At 50.4% G+C, this 20,262-nt stretch overlaps 2 protein-coding genes across 4 annotated transcripts; both read right to left on the reverse strand.

The window, feature by feature from the left end:
* Positions 1-764: 764 nt before the first annotated feature.
* LOC114673168 (somatotropin-like) lies at positions 765-2,758 on the reverse strand. Of its 2 annotated transcripts, XM_077972432.1 has the most exons (5): positions 2,357-2,754; positions 1,935-2,095; positions 1,590-1,709; positions 1,332-1,496; positions 765-1,070 (listed from the first exon to the last, which is right to left on the reverse strand). In XM_077972432.1, the coding sequence occupies exons 1-5, from the start codon at positions 2,364-2,366 to the stop codon at positions 873-875; spliced, it is 654 nt and encodes a 217-aa protein (XP_077828558.1). In that variant the 5' UTR covers positions 2,367-2,754; the 3' UTR covers positions 765-872. The 2 variants fall into 2 exon arrangements, with proteins under 2 accessions (XP_077828558.1, XP_077828557.1); XM_077972431.1 differs by having other exon boundaries at positions 1,332-1,709; positions 2,357-2,758.
* A 5,198-nt stretch (positions 2,759-7,956) lies between these two features.
* Positions 7,957-9,534, reverse strand: GHV (growth hormone variant). Of its 2 annotated transcripts, NM_001042739.1 has the most exons (5): positions 9,484-9,534; positions 9,107-9,267; positions 8,778-8,897; positions 8,520-8,684; positions 7,957-8,264 (listed from the first exon to the last, which is right to left on the reverse strand). In NM_001042739.1, exons 1-5 carry the CDS (start codon positions 9,491-9,493, stop codon positions 8,067-8,069), a joined length of 654 nt encoding a protein of 217 aa, NP_001036204.1. In that variant the 5' UTR covers positions 9,494-9,534; the 3' UTR covers positions 7,957-8,066. The 2 variants fall into 2 exon arrangements, with proteins under 2 accessions (NP_001036204.1, XP_077824825.1); XM_077968699.1 differs by lacking the exon at positions 9,107-9,267 and having other exon boundaries at positions 7,960-8,264; positions 8,778-8,893; positions 9,484-9,493.
* Between the last annotated feature and the right edge of the window lie 10,728 nt (positions 9,535-20,262).

Raw genomic sequence — 20,262 nt, forward strand, 5'->3', positions numbered from 1 at the left:
CTGGAAGCCCTGTCCCTGCAGTCCTGATGGTGACAGGCTGGGTGGGTCCTACCTCAGCAGGGGCTTGAGTGCTGCAGATTGTGCTGGTTCTCACCCCTCTGTGTTGCATCCACCAAAGGAAAGCGAGTGTCATCTGGGATTTATCCTATTCCATCCAGCCCTCATTGCTTACATTGATATCTTCCTGGTACCTGTTGTCACTGCATTTGCAACCCCAAATAAAATCTCTCTTCCACTTCCCTCACCCTAATTCTGATTCCAAAAGCTCTCGTTCTGTATGTCTGAAACTCATTTTTGCATTGTTCTCATTTCCCAAGAGTAGTTGGGCTTAAGGAATATTGATCTTAAAGTTGTTCTGCACACAAGTAATTCTATTATATTGTTTCCTCACCTTTTGGGAAGCTTTTGCCTCGGCACTTAATAGCCCATCTTGTTTTCATTTCTTCTCATTCCTGGGGGGCCAGGTTTGGTGTTGATGGTAATGGTGGGACAGGAAGAAATGCCTTCAAGTCATCTCTGGGATGACCATTGAGCTATGACCAGTGAGCTGGGACCACTGACCTGATGGAATGGCCTTAGTGAGTAACAGACTGCAGTGATGTGTCAGCTTTCTTATGGCACAGGAACAACCAAATCTCTTATATTTCAGTGGCCTGGTTCCCAATAGACCCTGCAGGCCCTACAGGTTGTCTTCCCAAGCTGCCCCTTGCTTCACACCACCACCTTCCACCCCATAATATTATAGAAGGACACCTAGTCAGACAAAATGATACAACTTAATTTTATTAGGACAAGGTTGGTGGGCACTGGAGTGGCACCTTCCGGGGCCAGGACAGGCACTGGGGAGGGGTCACAGGATGCCACGCGGGCACCTAGAAGCCACAGCTGCCCTCCACAGTGCGGCACTGCACCATGCGCAGGAATGTCTCGACCATATCCATGTCCTTCCTGAAGCAGTGGAGCAGCTCGTAGTTCTTGAGCAGTGAGTCATCGTTCTGTGAGTCTGTGTCAAACGTGCTGTAGGTCTGCTTGAAGATCTGCCCAGTCCGGGGGCTGCCATCTTGCAGCCTCTGCAAAGTGAAGGAAGAGAAGGAGAGGCTGAGCGCTTGGTCACTGTTCCCTCCCTCCCTCTCTCATTCATTCATTTTCCTCCCTCCCCTTCAGGGTGTAGAGAAAGACCTGGAGGATTGATTCACCAGGGGAAATGAAGACTAAGGTGAGTTCTCTTGGGTCAGGGCCTGACTGCTAAAAAGAGGGCAGCAGTGTTTCTCTCCCCCAGCCCTCGAAGCCAGTGAGGTTGCAGGATTGGGGAACCCTGGCGCCACCCTCACCCGCATCAACGTTTGGATGCCTTCCTCTAGGTTCTTTAGGAGGTCATAGGCATCGCTCTCCAAGGTGCCATACACCAGGTTGTTGGCAAACACACTCCCGAGTAACTGCACGGGCTCCAGCCACGACTGGATGAGAAGCAGGGAGATGCGGAGCAGCTCTAGGTTCTGCAGGGGAAGGACACGCAGTGGCTGTGCTGCCCGGGGGCTCTGACCACAGGCCTCCCCTATCCCCACCTTGGGGAGAAGGTATCCACTCACGGATTTCTGCTGCGTTTCCTCCCTGTTGGAGGGTGTGGGAATAGACTCTGAGAAGCAGAAGGAGGCCTGGGGGTTCCCCATGAGCGAATGCTTCTTTTCCTTTGGGATGTAGGTTTTTTCCTAGGAGAAGGACCCCCCCACCAAGAGGGACTGCTGGTCTCTATGCTGGAGACCAGCTCCCATTGTTACTTCTCTGAGAACCTCGCTCAGTGTATGCTCATCTGCCGGCATTTTCGCTTCAGAAAACAACCGTGAACTCCTTAGTCTCCTCCCATGACTTCCCAGGCGGGGGAAAGTCACCCCTTTCTGCCACCCCTGACACGCACCCATTCCCCAAGAGCTTACAAACTCCTGGTAGGTGTCAAAGGCCAGTTGGTGCAGGCGATGGGCTTGGATCATAATGTTGTCAAAAAGCCTGGATAAGGGTACGCTTGAGACCCTACCAGCCTCTTGAAGCCAAGGCAGGCAGAGGAGGGCAAAAACCAGGAGCAGGGATGTCCGGGAGCCTGGGGAGAAACCGGAGGGCAACGGAGGGAGCCAGAGAGCAAGAGGCCAATGCTCTCCCCGCCCCAGGAGCTGTTTGTTTTTCTCTCTCCATCCCTCCAGGGACCAGGAACATTCTGATATTGGTTAAATATCTGGGCTTAGATGGCGATACTCACATTCAGAAGCCCCAAACCTGAGGGTTAGTGCCCCTGTCCCATCTACAGGGCGCCACCTCTCCCCTCGGGACACATCGTGTCGAAAGGGATTTTAGGGGCGCTTACCTGCAGCCATTGCAGCTAGGCGAGCTGTCCACAGGACTCTGAGTGGTTCGGGCAGTCGGGCTTTGAGATCCTGGAGCTGGTCTCCTGTGGGCTCTTTTTATACCCTGGCCCCTTATCTCTGGCTGCTTGACCCTACCTATTTCTCTGTACGTTTACTCATGGGACCCCTGATGCGGCTGTGCTAATGGCTAATTTAGAAACTCCTCCCACACATGCTGGGATCATGCCCCCTGGCTTGTCATGTTTCCCTTCCCACCGTCACCAACACTGTGAGGGTTGTGCACAGAGGGTCAGCCAGAGATACTACCCAACCTGTCCTCTCTTTAAGGGTCAGGTGGGTGCCCTCTGGCAGCACGCCATGGTGGCCAACCTGAACGCGGGGAAGGATGTCATGATAGCCAGTCCTTAAGACCTCTACCGACCCCATCCCACTCTCTATCCTATCCCTTTCCTCCTCCTCGCATGTTTCCCCTCCACCAAGCAGAGAGAATGTGTGTTTTGGGAAAAGGCGGCAAGCACAGGCAATAGATTGCAGGGGTTCTGGGCAGGATTCAGTCCTGAATTCCACTTTTGCTGACTCCTCCTGGGCCAGCCCGAGGCAGCTGGATGCAGTGCTAATACTGACCACTAGAGGGTACCAACCACACACTTTGCTCTCCTCTTTCCCTGAGCCTTGGGGCGGGGGCGGGGGCGGGGGCTCCCCCAGGTCCCTGGGAGGACGAATCTACACTTGAGGTATTGTCCCAGGTCCTTGGACCTGCAGCAGGGATACAAACCAAGAAACAGAAATCCTGGGGACAGACACGGACCACAAGCGCTTCGTCCTATGCCCTGAAACCATCAGAGAATCTAAAAGTTGTAAGAGCTCTTGAAGGTTTGAGTCTCTTCCCCAGCTTTGGAACTCAGAACACATCAGGCCGAAAGATGCCCTGGATAAAAAAAAAAAAAAAAAGTCCTTTCTCCAGAGCAGGTAGTGTGGTGCTACTCAGTTATTTAGTTATTTTAGTTTCTTTATTTTATTTTATTTCTTTTTTGTGATGGAGTCTCATTCTGTCACCCAGGCTGGAGTGCAGTGGCATGATCTTGCCTCACTGCAACCTCCACCCCTGGGTTGAAATGATTCTCCCTCCTCAGCCTCCCTAGTAGCTGGGATTACAGGCTCCCACCACTATGCCGGGCTGTTTTGTACTTTTTTAATAGAGAGGGGGTTTCAGTATGTTGGCCAGGCTGGTCTCGAACTCTTGATTTTAGGTGATCCACCCTCCCTGGCCTCCCAAAATACTGAGATCACTGGCATGAGCCACCGCTCCCAACCCAGTAATTTCAGCTTCTAAATCCCTCTGAGTGCAGGGATCCTGCCCCCAACACAAGGGGCTCTTTGCCTCATTTTGTCTTTCCATAAGGGGCAGCTTGTTCTTTCTCTATTCCCAGGTGAGAATGGCCCAGTGGCATGGGGTGCCTTGTAGAAACCTCACAGCAGGACAAGGCGAAGGAAGAGAAGGCCAGGACTGAGCCTCCTGTCTCCTGGTGCCCAGAGTTGGGGCTATTTCAATACCATCTGGAGGTCACAAGCATCAGATGCCCCCAGAGGTGAGAGCAGGAAAGAACATCCTCATGGGCACTGAAATCATCCCCCGCTGAGTTTAAGAGCATCTAGCACTTGACGCTATAGAAACAGAAGCAAGGAAGCAAGGAAACGCTTCTAGAAGTGGTTGGCTGTGGTGTTGGCAACCAACATTGAAAACCCACAGCCCTGTAGCCCAGGATGTGAATGCTGGGGCCCTGCCATCTCCCCCCTTTCGGAGCAGAAGACAGACCTCCTTTTTCTGCCATCATTCCCGAAGCATTACCCGACCAGCAGCCCAGACTCATCATCTGCTGGGAGGGCCCTGGGCTGTGGGCTGTTCTCCAGGCAGGGCTGCAGGAGGGTCCAAGAGGGGTGTCATCAATGATACCAGTTCTGAGAAAGCTGGGGCCCAGGGAGGGTGGAGACACCTCTTTCTCCATTCTCCTTCCAGCACCAGCAAAGAGGAGGAGCCAGGTGGAAATGGAGGAGGGTCCCTGAGCTCCACTTAGCTTCTGCCTCCCCCACCATCCTTCCTCCAATGTGAATTGGGACAGACGGCACCCCATGACAGGGTCTTTTAGCCAGTGTTGGGGACTTAGATGTGGATTTTCGGCCATGGAAGAAGTCTCCAGCCTCCCTTAGGAATGAGCCCTAGCAGGGGCCCTAACTGGGGATCACTGCACAACTCCGCAGATAGGCACAGGGCTGGTGAGGCTCCCTAGACGGGTTACTGCCAGGAACACGTGGGAGCAGCCAGGGTACGGGAGTGTCTCCTGTCACCTCTCCACTTCTGTTGACCCCAGAGTTATGGTGACTCAGAGGACTCCAGGGAACCCTGGGGAAACAACTTTACAAAGGGTTACCATGGCAACCATGGACCAGAGGGAAGAACTGAGGCCCACAGGTGTGGGCAGAAGTCGGTGATCCTTTTCTGTAGTCTAGATCTTCCCAGGGCCTTGAGCAATGGAGACCACGTCCATCATTCATTGCTAGTAAAAAATCAACTTTGAATTAGACTTGAGATTTTCCTGACAGTCCCGGGAAGTGGCCCACTGTTGGGGCATCACTTGGGGCCAGATCCCTGGCTCCTGCAGGCTGAGAGACTACCCAACAAGAGCCTCCGCATGGCCAGTGGGGAGAGGCTGGGCTTCGCATCTCTGGTTTCAGCCTCAAAAGGCTCAGGATAGGCCAGACACTGTGGCTCACACCTGTAATCCCTCCACTTTGGGAGGCCGAGGTGGGTGGATCATGAGGTCAGGAGTTCAAGACCATCCTGGCCAAGATGGTGATATCCCGACTCTACTAAACAAACAAAAATTAGCCGGGCATGGTGGCAGGCACCTGCAATCCCAGCTACTCAGGAGGCTGAGGCAGGGAATTGCTTGAACCCGCAACATGGAGGTTGCAGTGAGCTGAGATCACGCCACTGCACTCCAGCCTTGGTGACAGAGTGAGACTCTGTATCAAAAACAAAACAAAACAAGACAAAAAGCTCAGGATAATCTCACAATCATCTTGGTTCCTTTAAAGAACCTCCCTTTATAATTTAGGATTAATGAATTTCTCTGTGTGTTTGGAAGCCCTTCCTATGTCCAACCTTGACTAACTTTAGGGTTCTGTGTGCCTGCTGTGGAAAGTCGCAGATCTGCTGTTGATCCTAAAGTGGTGTCTTTCAGGCTTTGAGATCTCCTGTTAGGTTCAAGACTGTGGGGTTGAGGACAATCACATTTTTCGAAGCCATACTCACCGGGTCTTAGGGATCGCCTCCGAGGGACTGGTGGGCGCTCCTTCCACTCCCACTTTGGTGATTTGCGGCGCACACTTCCCACCTGCAGCTCTGTTCTTTCTTCCTTGAGATCAGAGGCTGTTTATCGTACTGGGACATACTCTACCTCCTTTTGGCTTCTAATGTCCTTTTTCTGAGTTTGGTACCGAGTCAATTACTCAGCTCATTGGATTAAGGTCTTCAGGGAATATTATGTGGGGATTCCCAAGGGCTCTCCTAGGGGAGGTGAGGAAGATGATCAATACTTCTGCGTGTCCACCATGTGCTTGGGACTGTACTGAGCCCTAGGGATGTGAGTGAGGATACTGAGGCTCAAAGAGATCAGGTGGCTTGCCTGGAGCTCTCCCACTATCCAAGGCCTATCCAAGGCCCCTAGGCTTTCCTTCCATGCCAAGATCTTTAGAAACCTCATCTAGTAAAGATGGTGGCACTACTAGGCATGGACACAGCTTGCCTCAGTGCAAAGCTAGCAGGACAGGGGTCAAGTCCCTGCACAGAGGATGTTCCATGAAGATGGGGGGAATTGAACATGAGGAATTCAGCAGCAGAATGAGGTGTCTATAGGCATTAAGGAAAGTGGTAGAAAACAACCACCCAGTGTAGCTCGGTTTAGTGAACCGAGGCACATCATGCTGCCTATTTGTATTGCACGTTTCAGTGTACATCGTGTTTCACTTCCTGTATCTCGTTGGACCCTTAAGCTTGCCACATGATATGGCCGGGGGGTTCAGGCACGGAGAAAGGGCCTTGGAAGGCTTGGGGAGGAGAGGGGCAGGCACTGTTGTGTGTTGATGGGGTATTGTTTGCACTGGTTGATGATCTCTGAACAACCAAGAAGTACATAACGATCTACCTAACCGGACGTGCTAAGTAATTTCACTTTGGGGATGATTCTCCAGGGAGACAATCCATTGATAGAGAAGTGAAAAACATCGAGATGTGTCTAGTAGTTGTAGGAAGTCTGGGGTGCTTTCCTGATGGGGTGTCCTCAGCTGGAAATAGCCTCTCCTTCCTTTGACCTGTCCTGTGGCTATTTGCAGACATTTTATTCCTCTTACCAGACTGTAAGCTCTTTGAGGCTGGATTTCTTTTCTTTTCTTTTCTTTTTGTTTTTTGAGATGGAGTCTTGCTCTGTTGCCCAGGCTGGGGTGCAGTGGCACGATCTCAGCTCACTGCAAGCTCTACCCACCCCAGGTTCACGCCATTCTCCTGCCTCAGCCTCCTGAGTAGGTGGGACTATAGGCTGTCCGCCAGCACACCCGGTTAATATGTTGTATTTTTAGAGATGGGTTTTCACCGTGTTAGCCTGGATGGTCTTGAACTCCTGACCTTGTGATCCACCCGCCTCGGCCTTCTAAAGTACTGGGATTACAGGCGTGAGTCACTGTGCCCGGCCTGAGGCTGAATTTCTGCCTTTCGTCTATTCATTCTTTCACTCATTCTTCTATTCGTTCATTCACCGATTCCACAAGTAGTTGTTGTCTATAACATTTGCCAGAGATTGTACCAGGCAGATGGGCATATCTAGATAAACAAAACACATGATCCTTTCTCTTCTGGAGCTAACAATCTACTGGCAGCAGAGATAATAGCAAACAAGTAAATATGTAACAGTAAAATAGAAATTTGGAATTCGAAACATTCCTATGAGGTAAATAGGTAAGATATGGAGGGAGGGAATAAGCCAGAAGGTGACAAGACGAGGCAGCTGGCACAGCTCTAGGCCCAGGAATTCAACAAGCGTCTACTGAGTGGACCCAGCACATGAGAGGACAGTGCTAAGCAGAGAAGTCAAATGTCCACTGGGCTGGGCATGGCCAGGTCGCCCATGCTGTGCCTGACGTCCTCCTGCTGGTATAATTATTTTAAAATGACAGGACAGGGAAGGGTGCCATGGCTCATGCCTGTAATCCCAGCAATTTGGGAGGCCAAGTTGGGCAGATCACCTGAGGTCAGGAGTTGGAGACCAGTTTGGCCAATATGGTGAAACCCCGTCACTACCAAAAATACAAAAATTAGCTGAGCCTGGTCGCGCATGCCTGGATCCCAACTATTCGGGAGACTGAGGCAGGAGAATCGCTTGAACCCAGGAGGCAGAGGTTGCAGTGAGCTAAGATCGTGCCAGTGCACTTCAGCCTGGTTCCCAATAGACCCCGTGGGCCCTACAGGTCGTCTTCCCAACCTGCCCCTTGCTCCATATCACCACCCTCCTCCCCATAACATTATAGAAGGACACCTAGTCAGACAAAATGATGCAACTTAATTTTATTAGGACAAGGCTGTTGGACACTGGAGTGGCACCTTCCATGGCCAGGAGTGGCAATTGGGAGGGGTCACAAGGGATGCCACCCAGGCATCTAGAAGCCACAGCTGCCCTCCACAGCGCGGCACCGCACGGTGCGCAGGAATGTCTCGACCTTGTTCATGTCCTTCCTGAAGCAGTAGAGCAGCCTGTAGTTCTTGAGCAGTGTGTCATCGTTGTGCGAGTTTGTGTCATACTTGCTGTAGGTCTCCTTGAAGATCTGCCCAGTCCGGGGGCTGCCGTCTTCCAGCCTCTGCAAAGTGAAGGAAGAGAAGGAGAGGCTGAGCGCTTGGTCACTGTTGCCTCCCTCCCGCTCTCATTCATTCGTTTTCCTCCCTCCCCTTCAGGGTGTAGAGAGAGGCCTGGAGGATTCACGAGAGGAAATGAAGACTAAGGTGAGTTCTCTTAGGTCAGAGCCTGACTGCTAAAAAGAGGGCAGCAGTTTCTCTGCCTCACCCCTCGAAGCCAGTGGGGTTCCAGGATTGGGAACCCCTGGGGTCACCCTCACCCCCATCAGCGTTTGGATGCCTTCCTCTAGTTTCTTTAGGTAGAGATAGATGTCGAAGTTCGAGTTGGTATGCACCAGGTGGTTGGCAAACACACTCCTGAGGAACTGCACGGGCTCCAGCCACGACTGGATGAGCAGCAGGGAGATGTGGAGCAGCTCTAGGTTCTGCAGAGGAAGGACCAGCGGTTGCTGTGCTGCCTGGGGGCTCTGACCACCGGCCTCCCCCATCCCCGCCTGGGGGAGAAGGCATCCACTCACGGATTTCTGCTGTGTTTCCTCCTTGTTGGAGGGTGTCGGAATAGACTCTGAGAAGCAGAGGGAGGTCTGGGGGTTGCGCAGGAATGAATACTTCTGTTCCTTTGGGATATAGGCTTCTTCCTAGGAGAAGGACCACCCACCAAGGTCTACCCTGCAGACCAGCTCCCGTTGTTACTTTTCTGGGAACCTCACTCAGCGTACGCTCATCTGCCTGCATTTCTGCTTCAGGAAACAAACCTGAGCTCCTTATTCTCTCCCAGGACTTCCCAGCCAGGGAAAGTCACCCCTTCTTGCCACCCCTGATGTGCACCCATTCCCCAAGAGCTTACAAACTTCGGGTACGTGTCAAATGCCAGCTTGTGCAGGTGATGGGCGCGGAACACAGCGGTGTTAAAAAGCCAGGATAAGGGAATGGTTGGGAAGGCACTGCCCTCTTGAAGCCAAGGTAGGCAGAGCAGGGCAATAGCCAGAATTAGGCATGTCCAGGAGCCTGGGGAGAAACCGGAGGGCAACAGAGGGAATGGAGAGCAAGATGCCAGTGCTCTCCCTGCTCCAGGAGCTGTTTTTTTTTTCTCCCTCCCTCCAGGGACCAGGAACATTCTGAGATTGTTCAAATATCTGGGCTGAGATGCCCCCGTCCCATCTACAGGGCTCCGCCTCTCCCCTCAGGACACATCGTGCAGAAATGGATTTTAGGGGCGCTTACCTGCAGCCATTGCAGCTAGGTGGGCTGTCCACAGGACCCTGAGTGGTTCGGGGAGTCGGGCCTTGGGATCCTGGAGCTGGTCTCTTGTGGGCCCTTTTTATACCCTGGCCCCTTATCTCTTGCTGCTTGACCCCACCTATTTCTCTGTACGTTTACACATGGGGCCACTGATGTACCTGTGCTAATGGCTAATTTAGAAGCTCCTCCCACACATGCTGGGATCATGCCCCCTGGCTTGTCATCTTTCCCTTCTCACCGTTACCAGCATCGTAAGAGTTGTGCACAGAGTGTCGGCCAGAGATACCACCCAACTTGTCCTCTCTTTAAGGAGCAGGTGGGTGCCCTCTGGCAGCACATCATGGTGGCCAACCTGAACACGGGGAAGGATGTCAGGATAGCCAGTCCTCGAGACCCCTACAGACCCCATCCCACTCTCTATCCTATCCCTTTCCTCCTCCTCACATGTCTCCCCTCCACCCAGCAGAGATAATGTGTGTGTTGCGAAAAGGCACCAAACACAGCCAATAGATTGTGGGGGTTCTGGGCAGGATTCAGTCCTGAATTCCACTTTTGCTGACTCCTCCTGGGCCCGCCTGAGGCAACTGGATGCAGTGCTAACACTGACCACTAGAGGGAACCAACCCCACACTTTGCTCTCCCCTTTCCCTGAGTCGGGTGGGCGGTGGTGGTGGGGGAGAGCTCCCCCAGGTCCCTGGGGATGAAGAACCCAGACTCATGGTATTGCCCCAGCTCCTTGGACCTGCAGCAGAGATGCAAACCAAGAAACAGATATCCCGGGGACAGACACGGACCACAAGCGCTTCCTCCCCTAGACCTGAAACCATCAGAGAATCGAAAAGTTGGAAGAGCTCTGGAAGGTTTGAGTGTCTTTCCCAGCTTTGGAACTCAGAACACATCAGGCCGAAAGATGCCCTCTCCAGCCATGGAAGCCCCTCCTCTTTTTTCTCCCCCTCCTTTCCAGAGCTGTATAGAGCTTATCCAGTTGCCAAGGGCCTGCCTGTGCATTCTCACGTCAGACCTGCCACTTGTCTTGTGAAGGAGGTGTTATTATCATCCCGTTTCACAGGTCAAGACACTGAGGCTGAGAGAGACTGATTGCATGAGCTACCTCAGCCAGGGCAGCAGATCTCCACAACCTTGCTCTTCCCACATTGTGTTACTCAAAGTCCTTTCTCCGGGCCGGGCACGGTGGCTCATGCCTGTAATCCCAGCACTTTGGGAGGCTGAGGTGGGTGGATCACTTAAGGTCAGGAGTGCAAGACCAGACTGGCCACCATGGCAAAACTCCATCTCTCCTAAGAATACAAAAATTAGCTGGGCGTGGTGGCACAAGCCTGTAAAAGTGGGAGGCTGAGGCAGGAGACTCACTTGAACCCAGGAGGCAGAGGTTGCCGTGAGCCAAGATGGTGCCACTGCACTCCAGCCTGCGTGACAGAGCGAGTCTCCATCTCAAAACAGATTAAAAAAAAAAGTCCTTTCTCCAGAGCAGGTAGTGTGGTGCTACTCAGTTATTTAGTTATTTTAGTTTCTTCATTTTATTTTTATTTTTATTTTTGAGATGGAGTATCATTCTGTTGCCCAGGCTGGAGTGCAGTAGCACAATCTTGCCTCACTGCAACCTCCACCTCCTGGGTTCAAGTGATTCTCCCTCCTCAGCCTCCCTAGTAGCTGGGATTACAGGCACCCGCCACTATGCCAGGCTAAGTTTTGTACTTTTTTAGTAGAGATGAGATTTCAGTATGTTGGCCAGGCTGGTCTCGAACTCTTGAGTTTAGATGATCCACCCTCCCTGGCCTCCCAAAATAGTGAGATGGCGCGAGCCACTGCTCCCAACCCAGTTATTTCAGCTTCTAAATCCCTCTGAGTGCAGGGATTCTGCCCACAACATAAGGGGCCTTTTGCCTCATTTCGTCTTTCCATAAGGGGCAAATTGTTCTTTCTCTATTCCCAGGTGAGAATGGCCCAGTGGCATGGGGTGCCTTGTAGAAACCTCACAGCAGGACAAGGCGAAGGCAGAGAAGGCCAGGACTGAGCCTCCTGTCTCCTGGTGCCCAGGGTTGGTGCTATTTCAATACCATCTGGAGGTCACAAGCATCAGATGCCTCCAGAGGTGAGAGCAGGAAAGAACATCCTCACGGGCACTGAAATCATCCCCCGCTGAGTTTAAGAGCATCTAGCACTTGACGCTGTAGAAACACAAGGAAGGAAACAAGGAAACACTTCTAGAAGTGGTTGGCTGTGGTGTTGGCAACCAGCAATGAAAACCCACAGCCCTGTGGCCCAGGATGTGAATACTGGGGCCCTGCCGTCTCCCGTCTTTCAGAGAAGAAGGCAGACCTCCTTTTTCTGCCTTCATTCCCGAAGCATTACCCGACCAGCAGCCCAGACTCATCATCTGCTGGGAGGGCCCTGGGCTGTGGGCTGTTCTCCAGGCAGGGCTGCGGGAGGATCCAAGAGGGGTGTCATCAATGATACCAACTCTGAGAAAGATGGGGACAAGGGAGGGTGGAGACACCACTTTCCCCATGCTCCTTCCAGCACCAGCAAAGAGGAGGAGCCAGGTGGGAATGGAGGAGAGTCCCTGAGCTCCATGTAGCTTCTGCCTCCCCCACCATCCTTCCACCAATGTGAACTGGGACGGACAGATAGCACCCCGTGACAGGGCCTTTTAGCTAGTGCTGGGGACTTAGATGTGGGTTTTTGGCCATGGAAGAAGTCTCCAGCCTCCCTTAGGAATGAGGGCAGCAGGGGCCCTAACTGGAGATCACTCCAGAACTCCGTAGATGGGCACAGGGCTGGTGAGTTTCCTGAGACAGGTTACTGCCAGGAACACGTGGGACCAGCTAGGGCAGGGAGTGTCTCCTCTCTCCACTTCTGTTGACCTCAGAGTTATGGTGACTCAGAGGACTCTAGGGACCCCTGGGGAAACAACTTTACAAAGCGTTACCATGGCAACCATGGACCAGAGGGAAGAACTGAGGCCCACAGGTGTGGGCAGAAGTCGATGATCCTTTTCTCTAGTCTAGATCTTCCCAGGGCCTTAAGCAATGGAGACCATGTCCATCATTCATTGCTAGTAGAAAATCAACTTTGAATTAGACTTGGGATTTTCCTGACAGTCGTGGGGAGTGGCCCACTGTTGGGGCATCACCTGGGGCCAGATCCCTGGCTCCTGCAGGCTGAGAGACTACCCAATAAGAGCCTCCACATGGCCAGGCGGGAGAGACTGGGCTTCGCATCTCTGGCGTCTGCTTCAAAAGGCTCAGGATAGGCTGGGCGTGGTGGCTCACGCCTGTAATCCCAACAGTTTGGGAGGCCGACACAGGTGGATCACCTGAGGTAAGGAGTTTGAGACCAGCATCGCCATCATGGTGAAACCCATCTCTACTGAAAATAGAAAAATTAGCTGCTCATGGTGACGTGCGTCTGTAATTCTAGCTATTGGAGAGGCTGCGGCATGAGAATTGCTTGAACCCGAGAGGCAGAGGTTGCCATGAGCCAAGATCATGCCTCTGCACTCCAGCTGGGGCAACAGAGTGAGACTGACTTTGTCTCCAAAAAAAAAAGAAAAAAGAAAAAAAAGGTAGAAAAATCCTAATCTCTGAGGTCACCATTATCTAGCTCCTTACCCACTGAGAAGCACAGATGGGAAGCAGGAGCCCCAGGGCCACCATGGCTCGAGCAGCATTATCATTTAGTCGGAATCCATAAGAACACCCTAGGTTTCATCTGGGACTCCCTGCCCATGGGGAAGATGGGAAAGAAGAGTTGACTCAAAGCAGAGATCTGCTAGTGCTCCGTTAGTAAGGAAAGCTGTTGGGTGGAGGGGACCACATTTGGGTGAGGAGAGGGAGCAGGGTGTGAAGGTAGTGAGGGAGTGTGGTGCACCGAACTCAGCTCTTTGGGAAACCGTTTTTGCAGACAAGCCATGGTTAGAGGAATCCCGATGCTCTGGCAAACAGACCTGGCTGGAAGGGATGGAACACAGGCTTGCTTGTGTCCCAAAGGGAAACCCAGCTCCAGCCTTGGTGTGTACCTGGAATGGGGTGGTCTTTGACCTTGAAGTGCCACAGAAGGCAACCCAGAACCACACCAGAGCCTACTGCTGCACAGCCACTAACCAGCTGGGCTCTGTCAGCAAAGACATTGCTGTCATTGTTCAAGGTAAACTTTGCTGCTCTGCTGCCGGGCGGAGGATGGAAATCCCTCAGGGGTTTGGGATTCTTATCCAAGGATGAAAATAAGAAAGATTCTACTAGGTTGGGAAGAATGAGACTCAGAAGTGGGCCTGGTGGGCTGGGGTGGGTGATCCTCGTACTTTGTGACCTTCCTAACTCTGTCTTCTGTGCTTGGACAGGATTGGATGAAGGAATCAGCTCTGCCCTCTTTGTCGTTATTACCGTTGCCCTTGGAGTGGGTGTCATCACCATAGCACTGTATTTGAGCTATCGGCCCTGCAAAGTGGACGGGAGGAAATTGCTCTCTAGACAGAAAGAGGAGGACAAAGAGGAGAAAAGCCAGTTTACTGTTGAGGAAGAGAAAAGTACAACTCATATAATTGACAGCTATTTGATGGAATGAGACTTCTGCTACTGTGGTTTCCCAGGGAGGGAAGAAGGGATAGAGGAGAAAGGAAGAAACAGAATGGCAGGCTGCATTTCCCTTTGTATTCTTCTGTCTGTAAAACAGTGTTTCAGGCCCCCATGTCCCAGGTCCTGTGTGTCCAGTACGTCCACAAGCTCACCTTTCCCTCTATCTCTCTCCCCTCCTTTTTTTTCTCTTTTTGAGATGGAGTCTCACTGTTGTCACCTAGGCTGGAGTGCAATGATGCAGTCTCGGCTCACTGCAACTTCAGCCTCCCAGGTTCAGGTGATTCTCCTGCCTCAGCCTCCCCAGTAGCTGGGATTACAGGTGCACACCACCACGCCTGGCTGCCATTTCTTTATGGTTCCCACTGCCCTTTTCTCTTAAACGTCATGCTAAAGACAGGCACATCTTAGAAATGCAACTCATATGTCATGGTTTTCTGATTTCTAACTGGGAACTCAATTTGTAGTCCAGGGACAGGACTTTGAAGGGAGTAAGTATCAAATACGGGGCTAGGAGTCAGAGCTCTGTTCCCATCTCCACTTTCCATTGCTCCCTTGACCTGGGCTTCTGGAGTGCCAGCTCCCAGAGCTGAGCTTGTTGACATCATTAAGGATCAGTGGCAAGCTTCAACTCAGTAACCATCTGTTGTGGGTCTTGGGGGAGTATACAGATGGTAAGAAATTCCACTTTGGGCTGGACAAGCATCCTATCTAGCCCAGTGTCCTGTCTGTGAAGTAGAAGGTAGAGTTCTTCCACGGAATTGGCGTCATAGGTTAAGCACTCCAAACATCTCTGAATTCCTTTTGACAGAGAGATCAACTGTGAGTTCACATTTGCCAGTTTTCTTTTTTTTACCCATATGGGCGTCTAGGTTACAGTTCCAATGTTTACTCTCCCTTTTCATCAACAAGTGGATATTTTCATCTGTCTGAAAACAATTTCCCTGAAACTTCAAGAGGAATCCTCTTGTGCAAACGTTCATATGATTTTATGATTCAGCTTCCTTTCTTGTCCTTGGAAAAGAGTATATTCACCCTCGGAGAAGGCATGAGGAATCATAAAACCAGATCTTTTCTTCCAAATCAGTCAAGAAATGTTCACTGGAAAGTTGCTATGGTAAAAATAAAAGTGATTTTATGATATCCAAATGCATTTCTCTACCCTTCTGTGTCATTGCTGAAAGCTCTTATTATGTCAAACAGTTGCATTTTATAACTTTTTTTTTTAGATGGAGTCTCGCCCTGTTGCCCAGGCTGGAGTGCAGTCGCGCAATTTCGGCTCACTTCAAACTCCACCTCCCAGGTTCAAGGAATTCTCTGCCTCAGCCTCCAGAGTAGCTGGGATTACAGGTGCCCACCATCATGCCCAGCTAATTTTTTGTGTTTTTAGTAGAAACAGCGTTTCACTATCTTGGCCAGGCTGGTCTTGAAGTCCTGACCTCGTGATCCACGCACCTCGGCCTTCTAAAGTGCTGGGATTACAGGTGTGAGCCACCGCTCCCAGCTGCATTTTATAACTTTAAGGACAATTTCTAAGGAAAAAACACCGTGTTGATAGCATAAACAACCAGCCCAGGGCAGGGGGTGCATTAGCTCAGGGCAGCAGCCTATTTGACCTGCTTTCAAAACTAAAATTCAGGCCGGGGAGGTGGCTCACACCTGTAATCCCAGGTCTTTGAGAGGCTGAGGCAGGCGAATCACTTGAGCCCCAGAGTTGGCAAATATCCTGGACAACATGGTGAAACCCCATTTCTACAAAAAATACAAAACTTAGTGTACTATACTGGCACGTGCCTGTAGTCCCAGCTACTTGAATCTGCGGACTCAGAGAGTCTGAGGTGGGAGGATCACTTGAGCGCGGGAGGTGCAGGGTTGCAGCTAGTTGAGATCATGCACTGCACTCCAGCCTGGGTGACAGAGCCAGACCCTGTCTCAAAAACAAAACAAATGAAACAAAAACAAAAACTGAAGTTCAGACTTCCAGATAGAGAGAGGTGCGTAGCCTTCCAAATTGCAGATACTAGCTAGAAAAAATCGTGGCATCAGACACCAGAAAGAAAACATTTTCCCATTCTTCTCAGACCTCCTCTGAGTCTGGTGTTATAGATTAAGTATAAAAATAACCCTTTGGTTTCACCACATACAAAGCAGTGGGGATGCAGCGGTGAACAAAACATTGTCCCTGGCTTCCACAAATTTATTAGGAAAGCTATTTAGACAAACAAGTAGGAGATTACATTTGTGCATGAATTCCTATGACTGGGAAAGCAGATTGTTAAGAGAAAGCATAACTCAGATCAAAGAAGGCTTCCTGGAGGGACATGAATTATCTTGACTTTGCAAAATAGCATCATCCCCCAACATGACCTTTTCAACCTGGATGTTTCCACTAGGTGGAGCTACTGCTCTCTCATCCTGTGAGTCTGATATAAATCATCCACCTTCCCTGAATCGAGCATTTGGGGAAATAAGTTAAGAAGCAGGTTTCAGAGACAGGAGTATAGAGCCGCCCCATCCGGGGATCCACAGCCATTTCGGTGTCAGGATCAGCCGCATCAGGGCTGTAGTTATCCTTTATCTGCAAACCCTGCCTCATGGCCTCAGTGTCTTGAAGCACAGCAAATCTAAAAAGGAAGGGAAAAATGAGCCAGGTGTGGTGGTGTGCACCTGTAATCCCAGCTACTGGGGAGGCTGAGGCAGGAGAATCGCTTGAATCTGGGGCGTGGAGGTTGCAGTGAGCCGAGATCGCGCCATTGCACTTCAGCCTGGCCAACCGAGCAACACTCCCGTCTTGAAGAAAATGAAAACAAAAACAAACAAACAAACACAAAACAAAACAAACAAAACCAAAAAGGGAGGGAAGAAGGGGGCCACTTGGACTTTCTAGTTCCAGCAGGGAGAGCCTGGAGACTTAGCCGGCTGTTGCCTTTGCTTGTCACTGCCACAGGGTGTCAGTGTTGACAGATGGTCCCACACAATACCATCAAACCAAGTGGGTCTGCAGATCCGGGTTCCCAGCTGCTGTGGATCTCTGAGGGAGGATGATCTCCTTCTTCGGGGCCTAGTCCAGCTGCGCTTGTCCTCTTGCTTGGGTTTCCAGGGTTCCAGTTCTTAGAGCTCAGTAGTTTGGAAGAGCTGTCCCGCAACGGTCTTCAGAGTAGGCTGGGTTACTTGGAACCCTTGTAGACTTGGAAACTCTGTTTGCTTTCCTTCCCGAAGGATCCACACCACCAGGGGTCAGGCAGCCCCTTCTCACTGATTCTTTCTTTCTTTCTTTTTTTTTTTTGGAGATGGAGTCTCGCTCTGCCTCCCAGGCTGGAGTTCAGTGGCGTGATCTCGGCTCACTGCAACTTCTGCCTCCTGGCTTCAAGCAATTTTCTTGTCTCACCTCTGGAGTAGCTGGGATTACAGGTGTGTGCCACCATGTCCCGCTAATTTTTGTGTTATTAGTAGAGACAGGGTGTCATTATGTTGGCCAGGCTGATCTCAAACTCCTGACCTCAGGTGATCTGCCCACCTCTCAAAGTGCTGGGATTTCAGGCTGAGCCACCATGCCCGGCTTCATTGATTCTTAAAGCAGGAAGGGTCTCACATCTCTCTTCCAGTATAATAGAGCTTCTGAGGGTAGCTGCCTTCATTGTCTATAGGAGGAGGCCCCACCCCCTAAATGGTTTTGATCATATTCTTTCTGAACATTAAAGCAATTGGCTCACGCTTAAATTGCAGCTACCTTGATTATCTCCAGAGGAAGAGTGGCCTTTAATACTCCAAACGTTTGTCGTCTTTATTATTATTTTTGAGACAGAATCTTGCTCAGCCACCCAGCTGCAGTGCAGTGGCATGATCGGCTGAGTGCAACTCTGCCTCCCGGGCTGGAGCGATTCTCATGCCTCAGTAGCTGGGAATACAGGTGTGCACCACCACACCTGGCTAATTTTTGCATTTTTAGTAAAGATGGGGTGACACCATGTTGGCCAGGCTGGTCTTGAACTTCTGACCTCCTCCCACCTTGGCTTCCCAAAGTGCTGAGATTACAGGCATGAACCACCGTGCCTGGCCGTTTATCCTCTCAAGGATGGTCAGGGTGGCATTTTGGTGTCTTTCTCTCTAGTCCTGAGAAAGCATAAGTTATATCTTTAGTGGGACTTCTTACCATAGGATTAATAATAGTATTTACCTTAGAAGATTATAATTAGAAAGAAATGACATAATACTTGTAATAAATTAGCATGGTGTTCACATTTGTTGGTTTTAATTATTACACTGATAATTCTGGTGGGAATTAAGCACATCATTATAATCACATAAACTCAAAGCAAGAATCAGAAATCCATGGTGACCTTGAGGGCCATCAAAAGTCATAGACACCGTGCACAGCTTTCCGATTTTTCTAGTCTTTTTCTTGCTCCTTCCCCTACTTTCCCCCGAGTTTGGTCCTCTATGATTTAGGACTACTAGTAGGGTGACCAGTCCTATTAGCTGAGTTTGCATTGAGCTGAGGGATTCTTGGAAGGAACGTGGGACTTTCAGTGTTGACATTGAGAAAGTCTCCTGAAAATGAGGACAAGTTGGTAACCCTAATCCCAGCGGTGCTCATCACATGCCTCAGCACTCCAGGGCCTTCTGAATTAAAGAAGCAGCCAGGCAAAGTGTCAGCTTGTCTTGGCCTAGAAGCCCAGACCTGATAATTCAGAAGAAAAGGGAAGGGGTCAGTTCTGCTCTCAACTGTGTATAAAGGGACAAAACTCACCATGTGTATTTCAACAATGCTCTTGGAAGAAATTCAGAAGTGGTCATTTTAGGTTAGGGTAAATTCAGAAAAATGACAGAGTCAGGAAAACATTATCCCAGGGGTCAAGGATGACTCGAGCTCTGCCTACTGAACTCCTCCTTGTGCCAGTCTTGCTAATGCTATCTTCAGGGAGAGTTTTCGTTAGAAAATACCATTAAGGGTAAAACGTGGTGGCTCACACATGTAGTCCTAGCTCTTTGGGAGGCCAAGGCAGGTGAATCCCCTGAGGCCAGGAGTTTGAGACCAGCCTGGCCAACATGGTGAAACCCTGTCTTTACTAAAACTATAAAACTTACTCCTGTGTGGTGGTGCACACTTACAATACCAGCTACTCAGGAGGCTGAGGCAGGAGAATCATTTGAATCCAGGAGGTGGAGGTTGCAGTGAACCGAGTTCACATCACCACACTCCAGCCTGTGTCTCAAAAATAAAAACCAAAACCAAAACAAAAATAGACTATTAACATTCTTTAGTTGTGAGAAGATATAAAAATTTCCATCTTAACCATTTTACGTATATAGTTCAGTCACGTCGAAGTACATTCACATTGTCATGCAACCATCACCACCATCCATCTTCAGAACCCTTTTCATCTTGCACAGTCTAAACCCTTTGCTCATTAAATACCTCCCTATTCCCTCCCTCCCCACAGCCTCTGGCAGCCACCATCCTACTTTTTGTCTCTATGAATTTGACTGCTCTGAGTACCTCATATGACTGGTATCAGACAGTATTTGTCTTTTTGTGACTGGCTCCTGAGAAACACTTTTGAGATGACTGGTTGGAATTCGGAGCAGGTGGCACCACAACTGGCCCAGGCCTCTCATCTCCTTTTTCTCCTTTTTCCCTGTTCCACCAATACAACAGCTGTGGACACAAGGATCTCATCTCTGCGGTCCCTAACGCAGTGGTTATCAACCTTGTTTACACATTAGAATCACCTGGGAAAGTTTTCAAACGACTCTTGCCTGAACCAGATTCCAGGCTAATTACATCAGAATCTCAGTGAGTGAGGTCTTACGTGTGCATCGTTTAGAAAACACCCTAGACATCTCAAATTTGCACCGGAAATTGCTGTCCATACCAAGTTGATGAGCTGAAAAGTAGAATAACAGTGGGTAAATCAAAAGAGTTTAAAGTAGATGGTCTTTAAGGTCTTTTTATATTCGAAAATGTGCAAAGTCATGTAGTATCTTTCTAATTCTCAACCAGCAGTGGTTGAGTGGATTCACCTACACCCGAGGGGATCTGGGTGGACACTCTCTGGAGTGTTGCTCCCCCTGCAGTTCAGTTATATGTTACGACCACCCCACTTTAGAACCCTCTTAGTCACCCAGGTAGGCGCTGGACATTGTCATTCCCCTGTCACGTGCAGTC

This window comes from Macaca mulatta, chromosome 16 (assembly GCF_049350105.2).
Source record: "Macaca mulatta isolate MMU2019108-1 chromosome 16, T2T-MMU8v2.0, whole genome shotgun sequence".
In the NCBI taxonomy this organism is placed as follows: domain Eukaryota; kingdom Metazoa; phylum Chordata; class Mammalia; order Primates; family Cercopithecidae; genus Macaca; species Macaca mulatta.

What these genes read in the sequence shown, in the direction of transcription:
- LOC114673168 (XM_077972431.1), bottom strand. An exon ending in TTGACACCTACCAGGAGTTT is followed by an intron (nt 1,710 to 1,934) that starts GTAAGCTCTTGG and finishes TCCTTCTCCTAG; the next exon opens with GAAAAAACCTACATCCCAAA. An exon ending in GCATCCAAACGTTGATGCGG is followed by an intron (nt 1,071 to 1,331) that starts GTGAGGGTGGCG and finishes TTCACTTTGCAG; the next exon opens with AGGCTGCAAGATGGCAGCCC.
- GHV (NM_001042739.1), bottom strand. An exon ending in TTGACACGTACCCGAAGTTT is followed by an intron (nt 8,898 to 9,106) that starts GTAAGCTCTTGG and finishes TCCTTCTCCTAG; the next exon opens with GAAGAAGCCTATATCCCAAA. An exon ending in GCATCCAAACGCTGATGGGG is followed by an intron (nt 8,265 to 8,519) that starts GTGAGGGTGACC and finishes TTCACTTTGCAG; the next exon opens with AGGCTGGAAGACGGCAGCCC.